This window comes from Dendrobium catenatum, unplaced genomic scaffold (assembly GCF_001605985.2).
Source record: "Dendrobium catenatum unplaced genomic scaffold, ASM160598v2 fragScaff_scaffold_1050, whole genome shotgun sequence".
Lineage (NCBI taxonomy): Eukaryota > Viridiplantae > Streptophyta > Magnoliopsida > Asparagales > Orchidaceae > Dendrobium > Dendrobium catenatum.
Window position 1 is genome coordinate 76,963 of NW_021319512.1, and position 20,835 is coordinate 97,797.

The window sequence follows — 20,835 nt, forward strand, 5'->3', positions numbered from 1 at the left end:
CTGTCGTAGGGGATATCTGTACTTGTGCCCACAATGGTTCGTTGCACTGACGATATATCAACTGTTGTTATCCATAAGTATTCATTTGTAGGGAGCCGTACTTGTGTCCATAGTGGTTCATTGTACTTACAATTCACTAATTTTATCCACAAGTATTCGTATGCATTTGTAGGAAGGGCCTACTATATCCATTACGACCTCCTGGAAGCATTCGTAGAAGACCCATTGTTCCTACCTCATATCCACCTTTCACCAATCTCAGGTGGTCGTTTTGATGTATTTACACTTGTTTGCAGGGATGAATCTTTGATTGCTACATATGGGTAGGACTCGTACACCTTACAACTATCCGTTGCTTCTTATAAGTGTAGTGCATCGACTTTGTGGGGACTGTTGTATCTACTACGAAATCTTGGAAATATTCGTAGGAGACCATTGTCCTTGCATCACGTCAACCTTTCACCAATTTTAGATTGTTTGGTGACCGAACTCGTTTGTGAGGACGGATCATGTTTGGTACGATCTTTTAAATAATGCTCATAGGAGAGTCATTTGCACCAGTACCATATCGGTAATTGTACTTGCTTGCAAGGACGGATCTTCTACTATCAAGTGGTTGTGTTGCCTTCTTCAATCAACAGGCATTATTGCTTGTGTTGGAGGTTCCAATAGTACATGCAGGAGGGACGCCCATGCATTTCATTCTTGCAGGTACGATGCACCTGATCTCGTAGAGACTGTTGTAAGAGTCCACTACATTCTTTGCTTGCAAGCATTGAGGTCTTGTAGTTTGAGTTTCCTCGTGTCTGATTCAAGTTTTTTTCTTTACATGTGTTTGAATCCAAATTCAGTTTCATTCAAACTTGAATTCATCAAGTTTGGAAGTCCCCACTTAATGTCGTATAGCTCGAGTTCAAGTACATGTTCAAATGATTGTTCAAAGTCTTCTGGAGTCTTTGCAAGTTCAAGTGTTCAACTATAAGTTCAAATTGATTTGAATTCGGCTCCAGTTTAATTTCGTTTTATTTGAATTTGAACTTTAGAAATCATTTAGGTTTTTTTCAGGTTCAAGTCCATAAGTCCTCTGCTCTTTCTCATTTGAGTCCAGGCTCTTATTCTTTTGAGTTCAAAACAGGTCTTGAGTAGAGTAATATTTCACCCGAAATTTCGGCAGCCTCCCGGCGTCTCCCCCGTTTAGGGTAAAATTATGGAAAAACTGGGCCTTTCCCGCCACGCGCAATAAAGGCGTGCATGGTAGGTGCCCTCTTTCAAGGACACTGCGCCCGTGATCTTTCTTCCCACCACGCGCAACAAAGGCGTGCATGGAGTCTTTGACGGTACATATTACAAGAAAAGAGCAGTTTGCTTCCCCCCCTGCTCGGGGGTACTTATGAATTATTCCGGCCATGCCAAAAAAAGAGTGAACCAGGCTTACTTGGCTTCGTCGTGTGCGTCGCACCGGGTTTCCTCCTACTATGCTCAACAAAGGCGTGCATAGGTGGTTTGCCGGCCCGACACGCAAGTCGAGGTAGGATGGCGAAGGGTCGCTCGCTTTTCTCGTCGTGGTGTCGCATCGGGTTCCCTCCTACCACGCTCAAAAAAGGCATGCATAGGTGGTTTGCCAGCCCTACACGCTTGTCGAGGTAAGAGAGGAAAGGATTTTTTTTAATTTATTTAATTATAATTAACATTAATTAATTGTAATTATAATTAATTATAATTATAATCATACTTAATTAATTACATTTATTTGCAATTAGATTATAATTAATCATAATAATAAATTATAATTATTATAATTAATTAACATAATTAATCATAATTAATTTTAATTAGTTAATATTAATTAGCTTAAACTAATTATAACTAATTAATAATGATTAACAATAATTTAAAAGAAATAAATATAATTAATTAACTTAATCATAATTAATATTAATTATAACTAATTAATATTAACTATAATCAAAATTAAATAAAACCTTAATCCCCTCCCTTTAGCTCTCTGGTTCGACGGATTTATGGGATTTGGCCGAAGAAGAGCGCGGCAGGGAGAGGGCTTCCTTCACGGACGGTGAGCTCGGGTCGCTACTTCCGATCTTACAGGAAGACAAAGTCGTCAAAGGAGCGGGGTCGGGCAGCGAGTGACTGGGAGAAAGTTCCTTCACAGCGAGCGATTCCCGTTCTTACCTCCACTCAAAATGGCGTGACTTCCGATCGGACAGGAAGAGGAGGTCGTCAGAGGAAGAAGACCGAGCCGCACGGGACAAGGAGAAAGGGACCTTCACTGCGGGCGAGCTCACATGCTTCCGATGAAGTGTCGGAACTTCCGTTCCAACAGGCAGGGAAAGCCGTCGTCGGAGGGGTTGAACTGCAACGAAAGAGACGGAGAAGCGACGCCAAAGGGAGAAAGTTTTCTTCCACAGCGAGCTCCTTTTCTTGTTTCGATCAAAATGTCTCAGCTTCCGATCGGATAAGAAGGAAGGTCGGAGATGGAGCGATGTTGGACGGCGTCGGAGGGGAGGGAAGAAAGCGCACGCAAGGGAGAAGGTTATCTCCACACGAGCAAGCTCCCGTTCCAGCTTCCGAGCAAAATGACGTAACTTCCGGTTGGACAGAAAGGAAGTCGTCACAGGAGGGACGTCAGACAGCCAAGGAGTTGAAGAAACGGCTCGAAAGGGAGAAAGTTTCCCAAACACCGAGCGGCTCCTGTTCTTGCTTCCGATCGAAACGTCATAACTTCCGATCCAACAGGAAGGGAAGTCGCCGAAGGAGCGAAGCCAAGCAGCGACCAGAGAGGGAAAAGAAAAAGCCAGAGGCCGAAGGCCTCATTTCTTCGGGCTTTTAACGACTAGAAGAGGAGATCGTGGGTAGAAAGGCGACGACCTGCGGGATGCGACGTTCGAACGTGTGAGGGATGGCGACGACAGGTACGCACGATTTTTTTTTTCTTTCTTTTTTTTTGTTTCATTCAGCAGATCAACACAACCCACTCTTAACTATCGAATTATTATTCGCTTTGGCCTAATGGTTTTACGGTTTTTTCTTGTTGGTGTAACTTCTTAGGAGGTCATCCATCCTAGGATTGCTCCCACACGAGCACGCTTAACCTTGAAGTTTCTTATGAAATTCTAACCATTGCACCAAAAGACGCTTCGATGTTTAAGAGTTTAACTTCTTTTTACTTAAGGGTTTCACAACTGCATTCTTCACATCCACGACATTCCCCACCATTCTCGCTGTTCCATTACATATTTCATGCAGAACATGAAAATAACAACATTTTCAACATGAATCAACAATACATAAATATTAATATTTTCAAAATGTATAACTAGCATCAACATTTTCAACATTTAAGAACAATAGCATCAACAATTTCAACATATAAAAATAGTATTAGTGTATAGGAACACATAAAATACTCACTTGTATGACAACAGTAGCCTTTTTAGAGAAATACTTGCACTCTTACTTATGTTTGCAAAACATAAAATTATTCATATATAACATTTATGACATCATTTTGAGGATTTTGCCATTCTATAGCACTTTATGGTATTAGCAAAACACATGAAAAACTACAAATTTAAAATCACCAAGTGAAACTTCAAAATTTTCTTGTCAAATTGCTCAGAATTCTCTACTCTATGACATACAAAAAGTTATAGTTTTTAAAAATTATTTAAAACAAATAAACCCTCATAACTTTTACCCAGATTACTCAAATTTAAAATTGAAGTAGGGTAACAAAAGTTTACATCTTGACGAACAATTTCTTCAACTGGCCCGATGGACAAATCCGACTCAGTGGCCTTTAAACCTTAGCTTCTTTGTCTCATCTCTTCTCCTCTCCGGCTACTCTCCCGACATTTCTAGGATTGAAAATAGGTTTGGTAAGTTAGGGTAATGTTTTAGATATTTATATAAAAATATGAAAATTAATCCATCGCTGTTGCGCTCTAAGAGAAATTTACTTTTTGAAAATTTCTTATAACCATTCCCTTAGCGTCGCTTCCTCAGCTCTGTAGTGCTCCCAAATGCTCCCCAACATTCAGAGAAAGTAGTGCCGTAGAGTTCCCAAGGTCTCAAATTTTGTTCATAAGAGTACATGTTTTAGATATCTTGGATCTATTGTTCATATTGATGGTGAAATAGTTGGGGATATTATCAGAAGAATTCAAGTTGGATGGTTGAAGTGGAGGAATGCATCGGGCTTGTTGTGTGATAGAAAAGTACCCCTCAAACTTAAGGAAAAATTCTATAAGATGGTGGTGAGGTCTGCAATGCTTTATGGTGCCGAATGTTGGCCATTAAAAGAGAAGCATAATACTAAGTTAATTGTGGCAGAGATGAGGATGCTCAGGTTTATGAGTGGCTTTACCCTTAAAGATAGGATATGAAATGAGCATATACGTGAAAAGGTTGGAGTAGCTCCAGTAGAAGATAAGATTAGAGAGAATCACCTTAAATGGTTTGGTCACATAAAATGGCGGCCTCCCGATGACCGGTTATGAGAGTAGAGGTATTAGATTTGACTTATGTTAAGAAAGGTAGAGGCAGACCTAAAAAGATTTGGTTAGAAAATATTAGGAATGACATTTTTTTATTAGATTTAAACGAGAATTTGACTTTTAATAGGACACAATGGAGAAAAAAGATTTATGTAGCCGACCCCACGTAGTGGGATAAAGGCTTGATGTTGTTGTTGAAACATAGAGCTTTGCGCTGCAGCGCTCCAATCCCATCGTCGAAGTGTTCCCAAAAAAATTTTGCATTTATAAAATTTCTGCTAAAATTGAATTCATAAACATTTTAGTAAACCTTTAATTCGTATAATGTTCACTTTAGGTCATTGTAGATAGATAGGATGTCGTAGGAACATGCATTTCAAGATGGACCGACTGTCATTTTAGGAAGATGAAGATGCCGATTTCGCTCCATAAACGAAGACGAAGGCGTATGTGTCACCAAGGGTTGGTGTTGGTTCCATTACATGGTGTCAAAGGGAAGGGTTGTTTCTACCAATTCCGTCGAGGCTTGTATTGACTCCGTCACTTGGAGTCGTGAAGCGGACGAATGATTTCATCTTCTTATAATCACGCGAGAGAGGTAGACGGAGAGAGAGAGAGAGAGAGAGAGAGAGAGAGAGAGAGAGAGAGAGAGAGAGAGAGAGAGAGAGAGAGAGAATAGTGAGTCACATGTGTGAGGCCAGTGATTACTAGGTTTGGGTAAAGCATGAGTTGTGCAGTTGAGCGGACTTTAGCGAGCGATCAAGAGAGGGAGATAATAATGTGAGTGATCAAGAGAGGGAGAAAGTAGCGGCGAAGGAGCCTAGGTAAAGATTTTTAGCAATTTATTACTTTAATTTTGTATTTTAATATATTAAATCTCAAATATTATTTAGAAATTTGGGAAGGTTATAGTATAATTTGGAAAATATTTTTAAGGATGAGATTTAAAAAATTATTAAATTTTATTTCATTTAGATAAAAAGAGTTAATATGTTTAATATTAAGTATAAATTATGTTTATTTTATAAGACTAAGAATTCTTTTAAATGTTGATTTTATAAATATTAATTGATAAATTTTTAATGAGAAAAATATAAATAAATATTAAAAGTTGAGTTATTTTTATAAATTTAAAATCTCATAATAAATAAAATTATTTTAGAAAATAAATCTAATTCAATATGATTTTTCATCCATTTTAAAATAATTATATATATAGAGAGAGATATAAAATTTTATATAAAATCGTAGGCTTTTTTTATATAAATTAATTCTTAAGGAAATAATTAAAAAATAAATATTTAAAAAATAGTTTTAAAATTAATGAGGATTTTATAAAATAGAAAATGAGAGTTAGTTACGTTCAATAGGTTAATATTGTGTAAATATATCTATTGATTTTTAATTAAGTTATCTTATACTTGTGATTATAGTTATCAAACTAGCCGTTTGAAAGTAAGGTGAGCACTCATGTTTTTATTTTATATGATGATGTTAATTTTTTTTTTTTTTAAATATGATGCATAATTTATTATGCATATTTACCCATAAATTATTATTACATATTATTCATGATTTATCTCAATTACAGATTATTGTTCATGTTGAATTGGAAGACATGAACTTTCTATTATATTACAGTTATAATGCTTATGATATAATGATATGAAATGATATGATAAAATATAAATAAAATGATTTATATAGAATACTTGTATGTGCCTGTTGACTGAGAGTAAACCTTTTTATGATGTTGGTTGGGAACACAATGTACCTGGAACGCAAAATGAAAAATATTTTACAAAAGGAAATAAAAATAAAAAGGGAATTATTTTTATTGATATTATTTTGATAGTATCTCTTGTGATGATTATATTATTTATAAAAAATGATAAAAAAATAATGTGTTATGTATGGATATGCATAAATAAAATTTTAAATAGAATTACTTTATGTTTTATAACAAGCATGCATATTGTTTGAAATACTATGATGTTATTGTAATTTAGAGTATAACGTGTTCATTGAGTTGTGTTATGACTCATCATACTATTGATAAATATATGTATAATCCAAAAAATTTAAATGAGTGGAAGAGGGGACAATGCACACTATAGGCATGATGCTCTGAGAGAAATGTATTCATTTGAAATAATTATATTATTTTACTTAGAAAATATCTTAGGTTCTAGTGACTTTTTCAGTATATCAAAAATAGTTTATTGTTAAAAATTTTAGCAAGAAATTTTAAATTCCTATAAAATTGGTATCAGACCAGATTTTGGGACCGTATGTGGGCTGTTTTCGGGAAATTCAGCGGCTATTTTTTGCTAAGGGGTTTTTTGCTATTTTTTGGGTTAATATCTAGGTTTTTTGAACCTACAAAAATTTGGGTTTTGATGGCGGCCAAGAAGGTAGATGCGTTGGAGGAACACTTTGAAGGGGAGATGAGCCAAATGAAAGCAATGGTGGAAGATTGAATTTCTTCCGTGGAAGAAAAAGTTTTCGATCTTCATGAGATGGTGAAGAAGATATTAGAGAATCAAATTCAAATGGCGTCAGCTGATACAAAGGGTTGGACGGGAAGAAAGGTAGAAGTATTGGAAAGGGAGATCGAACAAACGACATCTGAAATTTCAGATTTCCAAACTCAAGTTTTAGATTTAAAGAAAAATATTTCAGTCACCCATGATAAGTTCGATTCAAAATTTTCCATCATGGAGGAGATGTTAAAGAAAGTGCTTGAGGGCCAAACCAAAAAAATTGCCGTCGGAGGTGAGGGAAGTCACCGACAGCCAGGGAAGTGGGGAAAACCCTAAACCAATCAGACTAAGGGAAGCTCAGGAGATGGAGATTTTGGAAGGTTCAGGAAAAATGCCTTCCTTAGGGCTTATTCATTGGGAGGAGTCGGGTAGAGGGTATGTGGGGAGGCGTGAGGGGCTTGGACATGCGTGGAAGGGTGCTGAATTTGAAAGGGAAAGAAAGAATTTTGACTAAAGGAGGGCTGAATTGGAAAGAGGAGTTTGTGATGATCCAAGGGGTGCTGAATTTGAAAGTAGGAGGTGAGAATTTGATGAAAGGCTTTGGTATGAATGTAGAAGGGATGATTGAGACACTTGGGGGGAACCACGCCCTTGGGGAATGGGAAATTATGGAGAGAATAGAGGGAACGGAGGCGATCTGAGGGCTAGGAAATTGAAGATGTCAATCTTTGAGGGGGATGATGCGCATGGGTGGATCTACAAGGTTGAAAGATATTTCGCCGTCAATGGGTCGACGGAGGAGGAGAGATTGACGACAGCAGGCCTATATTTGGAAGGGAAGGATTTGGCTTGGTACCAATGGAGGGACATGCGATGACCCATATAGAGTTATAGGGAGTTTTAGGATTGTTTGATAGAACGTTTCTGAACTGGCATGGGAGGAGACTTCTACGAGTAGTTCTTCGCCTTGACACAGGATGGTTCAGTGATAGAGTATCGGGAGAGGTTCGAGTACCTTGCTAGCCGATTGGATCGCCTTTCTAAGACAGTGCTAAGAGGGGAACTTCATGAAGGGATTAACACTAGAGATCCGGGCAATAGTTAGAGTAATGAGGTCTCGTGACTTGGGAGAGGATATGGAGCTAGCTCAATTGGTAGAGGATCAAAGGCACTTGGAGAGAGAGACAGGAAATAGCAACTCAGGAGGCCTGTACAGGATGACCACCACCTTATTGAAATCCAAGGAGCCAATACCGAATACTCTTCGGGGGACTTCGAAAGAAAAGACTGCTGGAGGACGACCTGGGGACAACTTCAAGAAGCTCATAAAGACGAAATTATTGGAGAAAAGGGTGAAGGGGCTCTATTTTAGATGTGACAAGAGGTATAAGCCTGGACACAGGTGTAAGGATCGAATTCTTCAGGTTCTTATCGTTTGTGATGAAGAAGGAATGGAGGAGGGTGTCATTTTTCCACATTGCGGACAAGGTGAATATTTGGGAGGGAATTATTGGTAGACCGGTCCAGCCGGCTCGACGGGACCGGCTTACTCGAACAAAGGCGGAAATGTCCGCCTCCTGTACTCGTCGAACGCATGCCCGAGCATGCGTGAGCTGCTTAGGAAGGATTTTTGAGGGAGTTAGGAGTGAAATTTGAGTGTAGGGACTGTTTAGGGATTTCCTTTTGATTTGTATGCATTAAATAGTTTGTTTTCCTAGGGTTAGGGCATATTGAATTTGGCTGAAATTTGAGATTTCTTAGTTTATTTGGGCCTAGTGGCATCTAGAGATTTGGGAGAGAGATTTGAGAGGAACAATTGTATCTTGGTATTTTCTGTTTCCCTTTCATCAAATAATACAAATTATCTATTGTTTCGTGGGTTTGTGTTGATTTTTGTGGAGAATTCTTGTTGTTTTCCGAAGATTGATAGGAAATACTTGAGATGTACAAATGTTTCTTATCAGACTCCTACTTACGATCACGAGAGACATCTCTCATGATTTCGATTTCTTATATTGTATTAACTTCTTTTCCAATTATGGAGGTGGGGACCGTTTGTAATTCTTGAATCATATTAGTGGAATTGTTTCAATTGAGTAAGTTCTCCTGATTTTGGTTTACCAGGTAAACAATCTTGTTTCTTCTGTGTGCTGGATCTTCTTACAAAGTTAAAAATTAAATTATCTCTATGTATGCAAGATTTCCAGCATGCAGCAGACTTTGTATATTTTGTACATGATATGTGGTGGTAAAAGTTCATCCTTATTACTGGAAGTTTAGAAGATACCAATTTGTGTTCTGTATGGTTATAAGGAGAAGCTAACAAAGTATTCATGGAGTAGCATTTGGTGCCATTCTTTCAACTAGTGAGTTTCCTTTTTTGTTATTAACTAATATCTTATATTACAACACGATATTTGCAGGAATTACATCAACTATATCTAAAATGAAATCATTTTCCGAGTCAGCAACACTCACCTCCAGCATTATACCACATGTTGGATTTGCCAAAACATTCAGTATAGCTGAGATAGAAAAGGCTACAAACAAATTTGATGCTTCAAGAATCATTGGTGAAGGTGGTTTTGGGCGTGTCTATGAAGGCATTCTCTTAGATGGAACACCAGTTGCTGTGAAGGTTCTGAAAAGATATGATCAGCATGGCAATCGTGAATTCCTTGCAGAGGTTGAGATGCTTTGTCGCTTGCACCATAGAAATTTGGTTAAGTTGGTTGGCATATGCACAGAGGACTATATCCGGTGTCTAGTATATGAACTGGTTCCGAATGGAAGTGTGGAATTTCATTTGCATGGTAAGTCGATGTTATTCACATTATCATATTTTTCTTTTCAGATTGTTTGCCTATTAATCAAACATTTGTTAATATCAGTTGGTTTACGTTTTTATTGAGGGGAACTTGTAGTGAACATCTAGCAAAAGATATCTGGCATCAAATGTTGTTGTGCTTGATTAAAAGCTCCGGGTCTTGTTTTGCAATTATTAACAGCCTTTAGTTTGACAGCTGTAATACCAAAACCGATCTTGGTGGTGTCACACCCCGTCATCAGGCTTGGGAAAAATTACAGGAACCCAAATGGAGGGTGTGAGCTGAAAAAAAATTCAAATCAATTTCAAATCAGTGGAAATATATGATTTCAAATCAATGGAAATATATGATTTCCATCAATAAAATCATCAGAGAATCTAAACCCAAATGTATTCTAAATATCCCCAAAAATATAAATGAATTCCATCTATACTATTAAATCAATTAAATAACTCTAACCTTAAATACCTTTCGAAGACAAACTTGAAGTATGAACCTAAAAACTTCTCTAGAAGCTTCATGGCTATTAACCTGAAATCATGAAGTAATAAGTGTGAGTTTGCTAGAAATAAACTCTGCAGGTTAACCCCACTGATAAAATTTAAACGGTAAGACATTGGCATAAATATGAGCAAAGAAAAGGTTACGAGTGAAAAATAAATAAAGTGAACCATAATAGTTGCAAGCGGTATAAAATATGAGATTTTTGAATGTATAAATCATTTAATAAAGTTTTTATGTAGCAAAGTTAATAAAAATCATTCATGCCAATTAATAATCATTGCATTAAAATTCGAAAATATTTACTTACAAACATGCGGTATTTATACATTCACCAATGACGTCGTAGTCATTTATTATTTTTCTCTTTATATCAATGCATATTCATTTATAATTGTTTACTATAATACTATGCCAAAAAAGGTAGAAACCAATCTCAAGAAAATCTAATGATTTCTTATAAAGTCGTCACTCTATAGACCCGTCAGTCAGGTTAGCAATATCTAAAAGGTTCAAATGTCAACCTTACATGCATTACACGCACAAGCGTATATTATGTATTTTGTACCGCATTAATAGCTCTTAATAAATGTTGTAACACAACTAAACCCAATTATATATATTACATAACTCATGATTTGTATGCAAAATAGTTATTCACAAAAATCAGAATAAAATATATTAACTATTTAAGAATTTGTGCTATAATTAACATGACAAAGTTAATTATCAGATCATTTCAAAATGATCAATTGAAATGCTTTGAATGAATAAGCACGTTTTACTATATATTATCAATAATTATAACATACAATAAGTAGCAAGGTATGTGCCCTTGACAAGGGAGAATACATTTATCCCTTCCTTAGTAAAGAGTCATATACCAAATATGAATCATAAGCAGCCAAATATTCTGATCATGATGCTGGTCCTCTCATGCCAACACATGGTACACCACAAATCCTAAATGCACAAAAATCCATATGTATATATATATATATATATATTCAATACATCACACATTAAAATATTAAGCAATAACAACAATCAATTAAAAGTATATTTTTAAAGAAATTAATTATTCTATCATGCACCCTAATTTATTCGTCATAATTAATCTCAAATATTAATGCTTTATTTAATATCTTTCATATAAATATCTTTCTCTACGACTTAATGAAGTATTTGATAGCTTCTTAAGAATCAATTCTCACAAATATTTTTTTTTAAATATTAACTCTAAAATATATATACATATTTATGCAACAATATATAAAATAGCTTCTCCTAAGCAATGAAAATTTAATTCCCCTAATATAAACTATTACTAATCATAACTGTAGAATATATATATATAAACTCTTCTAGGTTATGGATTTGAATGTTATACTCAATAACTTAATATTAAATTTATATGATTAAATGAATATAACTGGGTTAAGTAAGAATTTAACTTTTAATAGGGCACAATGTAGAAAAATTATTCATGTAGCTGATCCCACATAGTGGGTTAATTGATTGATGTTGTTGTTGATTAAACGAATTTAACAACAAAAATGATATGAGTCAGCCCAAATATCTTTATTTAATCTTTTAACCAAATCTCATATCATAAAATTTAATTTGTGCATAATTTCCTCTCTAGTGCCCATCAAGAATTGCACTTGTTTGTAGAACAACTAGCATATAGACACCTAAAAGCAACTATAAACTCATAGTATAAGTTTAGTGTTAGGGTTTGTTGAAAATAAATGGATGAGGAAGATGATGGTGAAAGAAGAACTAAAATGAGGGGAAGAAAGAGTCAAAACTTTTATACATTATTGTCTCCATTAACTTCTTTATTGACCTTGCAAAAGCCATCTAATTTATCTATTTGGCCAAACCATCGAAATGTGAAGTAGTTGACCACGACCGCTCACGTTGCTTGCCATTGGAGGCCAACGTCGATCACCCCCCCCCACAATTGATTTCCCGCTCGTATGCTCAATCGCTGCCTCTCCTCGCGTGATCACTCTTGCAACTTGTCTTTCTCTTTCTTGCACTTGATCCCCTGGATTTCAAGTGTGAGCAGCGTGGGGAGGTGATGATGGGATCTGATTAGGAATATATGGGTTTAACCGGTCAAGTCCAAACAAAATAAAACATGGTTATTATATTTTTCCCACCCTAAGAGAATGTCGTCCTCGAAATTTAGATCATTTCACTATATTATTCTTAAAAACATTTAGACATAAATTTAAATGTAACACAAAGATCATTTGAGTTCAAGAATCTATGAACAACGAATCATCAAAAAGAGCAATTAAAATGACGTATATAATCTAAGACACTTTGGTTTCAAATTCCAAATATCATATCAAAAGTACATTACATGACGAGAATCATCACAATTAGCGAAAATTTAGTGAGGCTTAAAGAAAAGTCCCGCTTAGCACAATCATTCATTCATGCACCAACCCATAGAAAAGTAGGATTTTACATGATCCTCACATACTTAAACAAACAACACATGAGAAAAAAAATATTTTATTCAACGAGTAATCATAAATTCCAAGATCACAGGATGATAAATACATCACGTAGCCTACAAATCTTAAATTTAAAATCAATCAATACAACCGTGTCTCTTCTTACACCCTACGCAAACATAACATTGCAATATAACAAACTCAATGTTACACTTTGATCATTATAGCTACATATGATAAAGAAAGCTTATCAAACAAACTCCACTTCCATTAACAATCATAACAGTCATTGTAGACTAGTAGTTAGCCAAACCTAATCATTCAAACAAAGAGAGCTAAAATATAATAATTTATGCACATGCTTACCCATACCTGTTAACGGCGAATGGCGCACCATGGCGCAAAGGTCCATTTGGAGCCATGGCGTATACGCACGGTGTGGTGCGCGCTATTTTGAACATGGCGCAAGCTATATAATAATTATAAAATAATAAACATGAATATGAAATATTATTAAAAATGAAAGACAAGCTATCATAATAATAAAAGACAACCATGAAATATATAAGTTCGACTAAGTAACATTCAAATATATCATAATTCAAATATTACAATCTTTTTTTAAAAGATCAAATAAGAATTTAATCTACTCTTCTTGTGAATCATCATCATCAGCAAATGTTAAAAAAGCTTCATTATCTTCTTCAACATTGTCTCCTACTTCATAATCCTCGTCATCACCCTCCTCATCATCATTCTCAATAGCAACATCATGCCTAATTGAAGATTATTTCTCTTTCCCTTTAGATCTTTCCCGAATATTATAGCTTTTATCATAAACACCAGTAGCTTTAGCAACACTTGTCCAAGTTAAATCTTCATCTCCAGCAATAAAGTCATTTTCTTCATCAGACTCATCATCTAATTTTCCTGTTAGCCATTCATTTGTATCATCTATCTCAGTCAAAGAAATAGGATCAATGAAATCACGATGATTGAATCTCCGAATCAGTGCTCTATTATATTTCACATAAACTAAATCCTTTAAGCGACCATGATCCAATTTGCTTCTTCGTTTGCTATGAAGCTGCAATTAAAATATTATTACATTACTATATTATGAACATATATAAAAAAATCAACACATACATTGTAAAATACTTACATGTTCAAAAATACTCCAATTGCATTCGCATCCAGATGAACTACATGTTAAACTTAGGACTTTGATAGCAAAGCTTTGTAAATTGGGAGCTCCTTGTCCATATGCCAACCACCAATCAGCTGGTAAGAAATGATTTTTTTTTTCAATATTTATATAACAAAATCAGTCTTAATTTTTTTGTAAATAATGATACCTGGAGATCGGGTAGTTCTTGTCTTTACAGCTGAAGAATAACAAAAAATCCTTCCCCCTTTGTATTTAAACTTAAATCATTACTGATTTATTTTCTTTCAGCTACATCTTGAGATAATCTTCCGATACATTGTAAAGACCATCAGCTATTTCCTTATCCTGGCAATATCAGGTTATTGAAGAAATATTCAGGATTTAAAGAATGTCCCGCTGCATGTAGAGGCGCGATTGAATTGCACTTCCTATCTTCTATCAGTTCATTAAAAATTTGATCATACTTATCACTGTTATTGAAGCTTGCAGCAATTGCCTTTTTTGCTCTTTCAATTGCTTCATATATGTAAAGCCATTGGGGCTTCTTCTCTCCATCAACAAATCTAAGAACCTTTTAATAAATGACCAGTTATTTTAAAGCAACATACACTTATAGTATCCAAAAATGATTGCTGTAAGATTGTATGTTGAGATTGTTTTGCTTTAGCCTCTTTCGCATAAGGACCCAAGATAAATTCCTCACAAGTAAACATTTTCTTCAAGTTCAGTTGTTGTTGATGAAAACGTTGTAAAGTTAAGAAAGCTGTTGCAAAGCGAGTCTTTGCGGGTTTGACAAGTCCTCTTTGATTTGTGCACCTTCTCATTAACTCAAGTAAGCGAGGCCTAGAATATATAAAACTGTGTACTGCCACTGCTTTCTCAAAGCATCGCCCGAGCGGTATCATGCATGTACTTAGCAATACCGAGCATGTACCGAGCGTTGTACCTAGTTGTACCGAGCTGTACCGAGTGGTACAAAGATGAACTAGCGGTACCGAGCATGTACCGAGCAGGTACCGAGATGTACCGACGGCGGTACCGAGCATATTTACATAGAGTACCGAGCCGTGTATCATGTATGTGCTTAGCAATACTTGAGCGTGTACCGAGCGTGAATTGTACCTAGTTGACCGAGCTGGTATCCTAGTTGATACCGAGTGTACCTAGTTGTACCGAGCTGTACCAAGCGGTACCGAGCTTGTACCTTAGTTGTACCGAGCTATACCGAGCGGTACAGAGCAAGTAAACTAGCGGTGCAAGCGGTATCCAGCATATACATAGCGGTATTGAGCATTTACTTAGCGTATCGAGCATGTACCTAACGTACCGAGCATACCTGTTAAGTTCTAAATTCTTGTAAGAAATAGCCGTGCAAAACAACAGAGCTGTGCGGAACAGACGGAGGTTGCAAATCAGAGTCAGCTGGTAAGATTAGGGCGGAAACAACGACTTCAACTTCGGGACAGATTCGATTGGATTCGGCGGAAGCAGCGAATGCAGCAAACAGAAAACATAAAACCTTCGACTTCGAGATAGATTCAACGACCTTCGACTTCGGGATAGATTCAGCGACCTCGACTTAGGGACTGCGGGATGTGTTCGGCGGATGCAGCAAACAGAAAATCTTTCGTGAAATTAGGGCAATGAATAGTCGGTTATCTTAAAATATAGATATATTTTTAAATATAAAAAATATTCATAAGTATACCGAAATTTAAAAACAATTTGGCGCGCTATTTTGTGCCGTGCGCAATGCGCCATGGCTCACATGTGGCGCAAATAGCACGCGCTATTTTAAACATATGCGCCTTGCCATGAACATGGCGCCGTAGGTGCGCCGCGCCGCGCCGTGAGCCATGGCGCGCGCTATTTTGCGCCATTGACAGCTATGTGCTTACCTCATATCAAATCAAATTAATTCAAATAGTACATCACATTATTCCATAGGGAAAGATCACTATAAGAACTCCATTACCCTAAGAGCTAACATCCCCAATGTCCATGACATCATCGAACAATGAAGGGTATGATAGTCTTAGCACTACAGTAATCTTTGATAATCCTAAACATAAAATATCAAACTTAAGAAATCATTACAAACATCATACTATGTGAAATGACCACAAGCCCAGTTAAAATGTTGTCACATGCTCACTGCACACCACCTTACAACCGTATGATCAACTCATACTTAATTCTAAGCCGACTATAGAAAGAAAACTAACACTTCTCTAGTTAAATAAACTCATGAGTATCAAATAACATAACAATACTAGTAAAGAGAACAACTTTGCATCAATACACCAATTTTAGCCCTTATTAAATAATGCTCGGAAAGATGCATTACATCACTACAAACACATCAGGTACGAAATCAACCATTACAAATATTACATATAAGCTCACTATACTATTACACTTGATAGTCTAATAAGAAAGCATCTTTAAGGCATCAGCTATTACAATACAATATACTACTATCATAATATATAGTTTAGCATAATTAAATTTCTTTTAGTTACAATATTAATGCAGTATGGCATGTGCATTAATTATTAAATATGGATAGAGCCTCCTTGTATGAAATGGTGCACAAATTCCATGCTTGGTCATAAACAAGCCATTAGGACCATATGATATACATACCACTCATATTACTATTATTAATTAAATATGTACTTACAACACAATACCATAATAAAAAAAAAATCATTTTAAGTTGTGTTTCAATCAATTAATTAGATTGATAACATATATAATTAATCTAATTTTAGATGAACCAATTTATAATATGAGAGATACATCTCTTCCTAAACGTCACATATTTTATAATGCTATCATTCACTGATGCTATGCAAGAACAAGTAAGTTGTATGAGTGCAATCTCCCTAAGTTTACCATATCTCTTACTAATTAACGTGGGACACATGTATATGATCTTACCTCATGTAAACATTAAGTTATATTCATCTTTACTTCAACTTATTTATTTAATTGTTCTATATCTAATGATTTTTAAGTCCAAAGAAAACTGAATGCATTTAAAATTTCTAGTATACAAAGATTGCATCCCTAGTTATAAATCTTGAATTTCATAAAGTTTCAAACATGAATCCTCCAAAAATTATCATATCATTAAATTGAGTTGGCATAGATGTCTTCAACGCATAATATATTAATAAAAAAAAAGCATTCATTCATTTAGATATCCACCATTCAACACGGAGAGTTGACAAATATTGAATCCCTAATTTCTCATTCATTATTATTGACACCTCCATAGTAATGCTAATGTTGATGAAATGTCAAAATCATACTCATAGAAAATCCCTTCGAAGACTAAGCCTAGAAGATCAAACCTAAAGCTCTGATACCACTTTGTCACACTCTGCCATCAGGCCTGAGAAAAATTACAGGAACTCAAAGGGGAGGATGCGAGCTAAAAAAATTCAGATAAGTGGAAATATATGATTTCAACAACTTGTGCTCACTAATAAAATCGTCAAAGAATCTAAACACAAATACATTCTAAATATCCCACCGAAATATAAAAGAATTGCCTCTATACTATTAAATCAATTAAATAACTCTAACCTTAAATATCTTTAAAAAATGAATTTGAAGTATGAACCTAAAAACTCCTTTAGAACTGCATGGCTATTAACCTAAAATCATGAAGGATATGTGTGAGTTTGCAAAAACAAATTTAGTAGGTAAAATCCCATCGAGTAAAACATAAACGATAAGTCATAGACATAAATATGAGCAAAGAAAAGGTCATGAGTGAAAATAAATAAAGTGAACAATAATAGTAGCAAACAACATATAAAAAAAAGAGATTTTTGAATTTATAAATCATTTAATAGAGTTTTTATGTAGCAAAGTTCATAAAAAATATTCATGCCAACTAATAATCATTATATTAAAATGCGAAAATATTTACTTACAAACATGCTGTATTTATACATTCACCAATGACTCCATAGTCATTTATTATTTTTTCTCTTTATATCAATACATATTCTTTTATAGTCATTTTACCATAATACCCTGCCGGAAAAGGCAGACACTAATCCCAAAGAGAACAAATAATTTCTTATAGATTCATCGCACTGTGGACCTATCAGTCTTGCTAGCCAATATAAAAAAAGGTTTAAATGTCAACCTTACATGTATCACACACACGCATATATTATATATTATGTATTGCATTAATAGCTCTTATTAAATGTTGTAACACAACTAAGCCAGTATATATGTTACATAACTCATGATTTGTATGGAACATGGTCATTTATAAAAATCATAATAAAATATATAAACTATTTAAGAATTTGAGCAATAATTAACATGACAAAGCTAATTATCAGACCGTGTCAAAAAGATCAATTGAAATGCTATGAATGAATAAGCATATTATAGTATATATTATCAATAATTAGAACATACAATAAGCAACAAGGTATGTGCCCCTAACAGTGGAAAGTACATTTATCCCTTACATAGTAAAGAGTCACCTACTAAACATGAATCATAAGCAACCAAATATTTTGATCATGATGCTGCTCCTCTCATGCCAACACATGGTACACCACAAAATCCAAATAAACGTATATTCAATACATCTCACATCAAAATATTAAATAATATCAACAATCAATTAAATTTTTTTTTTTTTTAAGAAATCAATGATTCTATCATGCTCCCTAATTTATTCATCATAATTAAACTCAAACTTGAATGCTTTATTTAATATCTTTCATATAAATATCTTTTTCTACGACTTAAACGAAATATTTGATAGGTCTTTAAGAATCATTTCCATAATTATTTGTTTAAATATTAACTCTAATATATATATATATATATATATATGTGTGTGTGTGTGTGTGTGTGTGTGTGTGTGTGTGTGTGTGTGTGTGTGTGTGTGTGTGTGTGTGTGTGTGTGTGTGTGTGTGTGTGTGTGTGTGTTTATTCAACCAAATTTCATCAATACATAAAATAGCTTCTTCTAAACTATGAAAATTTGATTCCCCTAATATAAACTACTGCTAATCAGGACAGTAGAATTAATTTAAATGTATATTTGTATAATCATTACCATATAGTAAACTCTTCTAGGTTATAGATTTGAATGTTATAGTTAGTAAGCTAATATTAAACCTATATGATTAAGTGAATATAACAACAAAGATGACATGAAGTGGCCCAAATATTTCTATTTAATCTTTTAACAAAAATCTCATAACATAAAATTTAATTTGTGCATAATATCCTCTCATGTGCCTATCAAGAATTGTGCTTATTTATAGAAACAACTAGCATATATACATCTAGGAGCAACTATAAACACACAGGGCAAGTTTAGTGTTATGGTTTGTCTAAATTAAATGGATGAGGAAGATGGTTGTAAAAGAATAACTAAAATGAGGGGAAAAAGTGTCAATACTTACTTACATTATTGTCTCCATTAACTTGTTCTTCATCGACCTTGCGAAAGCCATCAAATTGTTAAGCAGTTGACCTCAACCACTAACGTCGTGTGCCATTGGAGGCCGACATCGATCACCACCCCTCAATTTCTTGCTCGCATGCTCAATCGCTGCCTCTCCTAGCGTGATCTGTTTCTCTCTCTCATAACTCATCTTTCTCTCTGTCTCTCACTCGATCGCCTTGACTTAATGTGTGAGTAGCATGAGGTGGCGATGCTGGGACCGGATTGGGAATATATGGGATGAATCGGTCTTGTCTAAACAAAATAAAAGGTGGTTATTACAGTTGGTAGTTATGACTTCATTCGAATTGACCTCGTAGACACCTTCTCTCACGAGAAGATAAAGTGTACGAAGAAGAAGATGAAAGGGACCAATTTAGTCATTTGGAGTTGTAAAGCAGGACAAACGAACTTTGGTTTTGTAGCTTGGAGTCGTGCTTGAGAAGGTGAAGAGGTTGGGGGAGACGATAGGGTCATTTCATTGCTTGGTGTGAGGGGAAGACAAAGAAGAAGATGAAGATGTCTGAGGGTTTTGTCAATTTTGATGCTTGTAGTCATGAGAGAGATGAAGAAGATCGTTCTGTCTCCTAGAGCCTTGTCTATTTAACTTTTTTTTTGAATAAAGGATGCAAACTTGCATTAAATACTAATAAAAAGAAACTATTACAGGCTACTTAAGAAAAAATAAACCTGTCACAGTCCTTCCTAATCAAGTCAACAAAGCTTGATGGAAGTTCCATGTCTAAAAAAGTGTCCCAATAAAAGTCACCTAACAAAGCTAGATGAGAGCAATAATCTGCTACCTTATTATAATCTATAGGTACAAAATTAAAAACAATGTTATTAAAAACTTCAAGAAAAGAAAGATTCATCCTTTGAGGTTGCTTATTCTCTGATTTCATCTTTGTAATTCTTTGGAGCTTTTTCATGATATTCACATTTATCTCCTTCTATGATTATTCCTCTATTTGCAATCATCCAATCTTGAATGACATTTCGGAACTGAAGTATTGCTTTTAATTCAAGACAAGCCACATTCCAATGAATGAGTTTTTTGCCATAAACACACATCACTCTTCCTTTATGATCTCTTAGGACTCCTGCCAATCCTGCCATATTAGATTGTAGAACCGATGCATCTACATTCAACTTAATCCAACCTTTAAGTGGGGGACACCAAGCTTTAGACAACATTTGCTGATTGGAGTCTCAGTTCTTTTCTATTGGGATTGAATGTAAGGAACAAAAACTCGATAAAATTTTTGCTGCTATAAAAGATGATGACGATACTGTCTTTCCATGCTTTGCCATGTTTCGAACTTTCCAATTGTGGTAAACAGCCACTAGATATAATTTAGCTAGTCCGGCATTAC

General features: G+C 35.0%; 1 protein-coding gene across 5 annotated transcripts in view; it reads left to right on the plus strand.

Moving 5' to 3' along the window:
- The window catches only part of LOC110107933 (receptor-like serine/threonine-protein kinase ALE2), a 101,457-nt gene that overhangs the window by 17,266 nt on the left and 63,356 nt on the right, over positions 1–20,835 (plus strand). For all 5 annotated transcript variants that reach the window (XM_028698079.1, XM_020838383.2, XM_028698077.1 and 2 more), the window contains one exon: positions 9,421–9,810. In XM_028698079.1, coding sequence (XP_028553912.1) covers positions 9,421–9,810 — 390 coding nt within the window. The remainder of the gene's footprint in view (positions 1–9,420; positions 9,811–20,835) is intronic.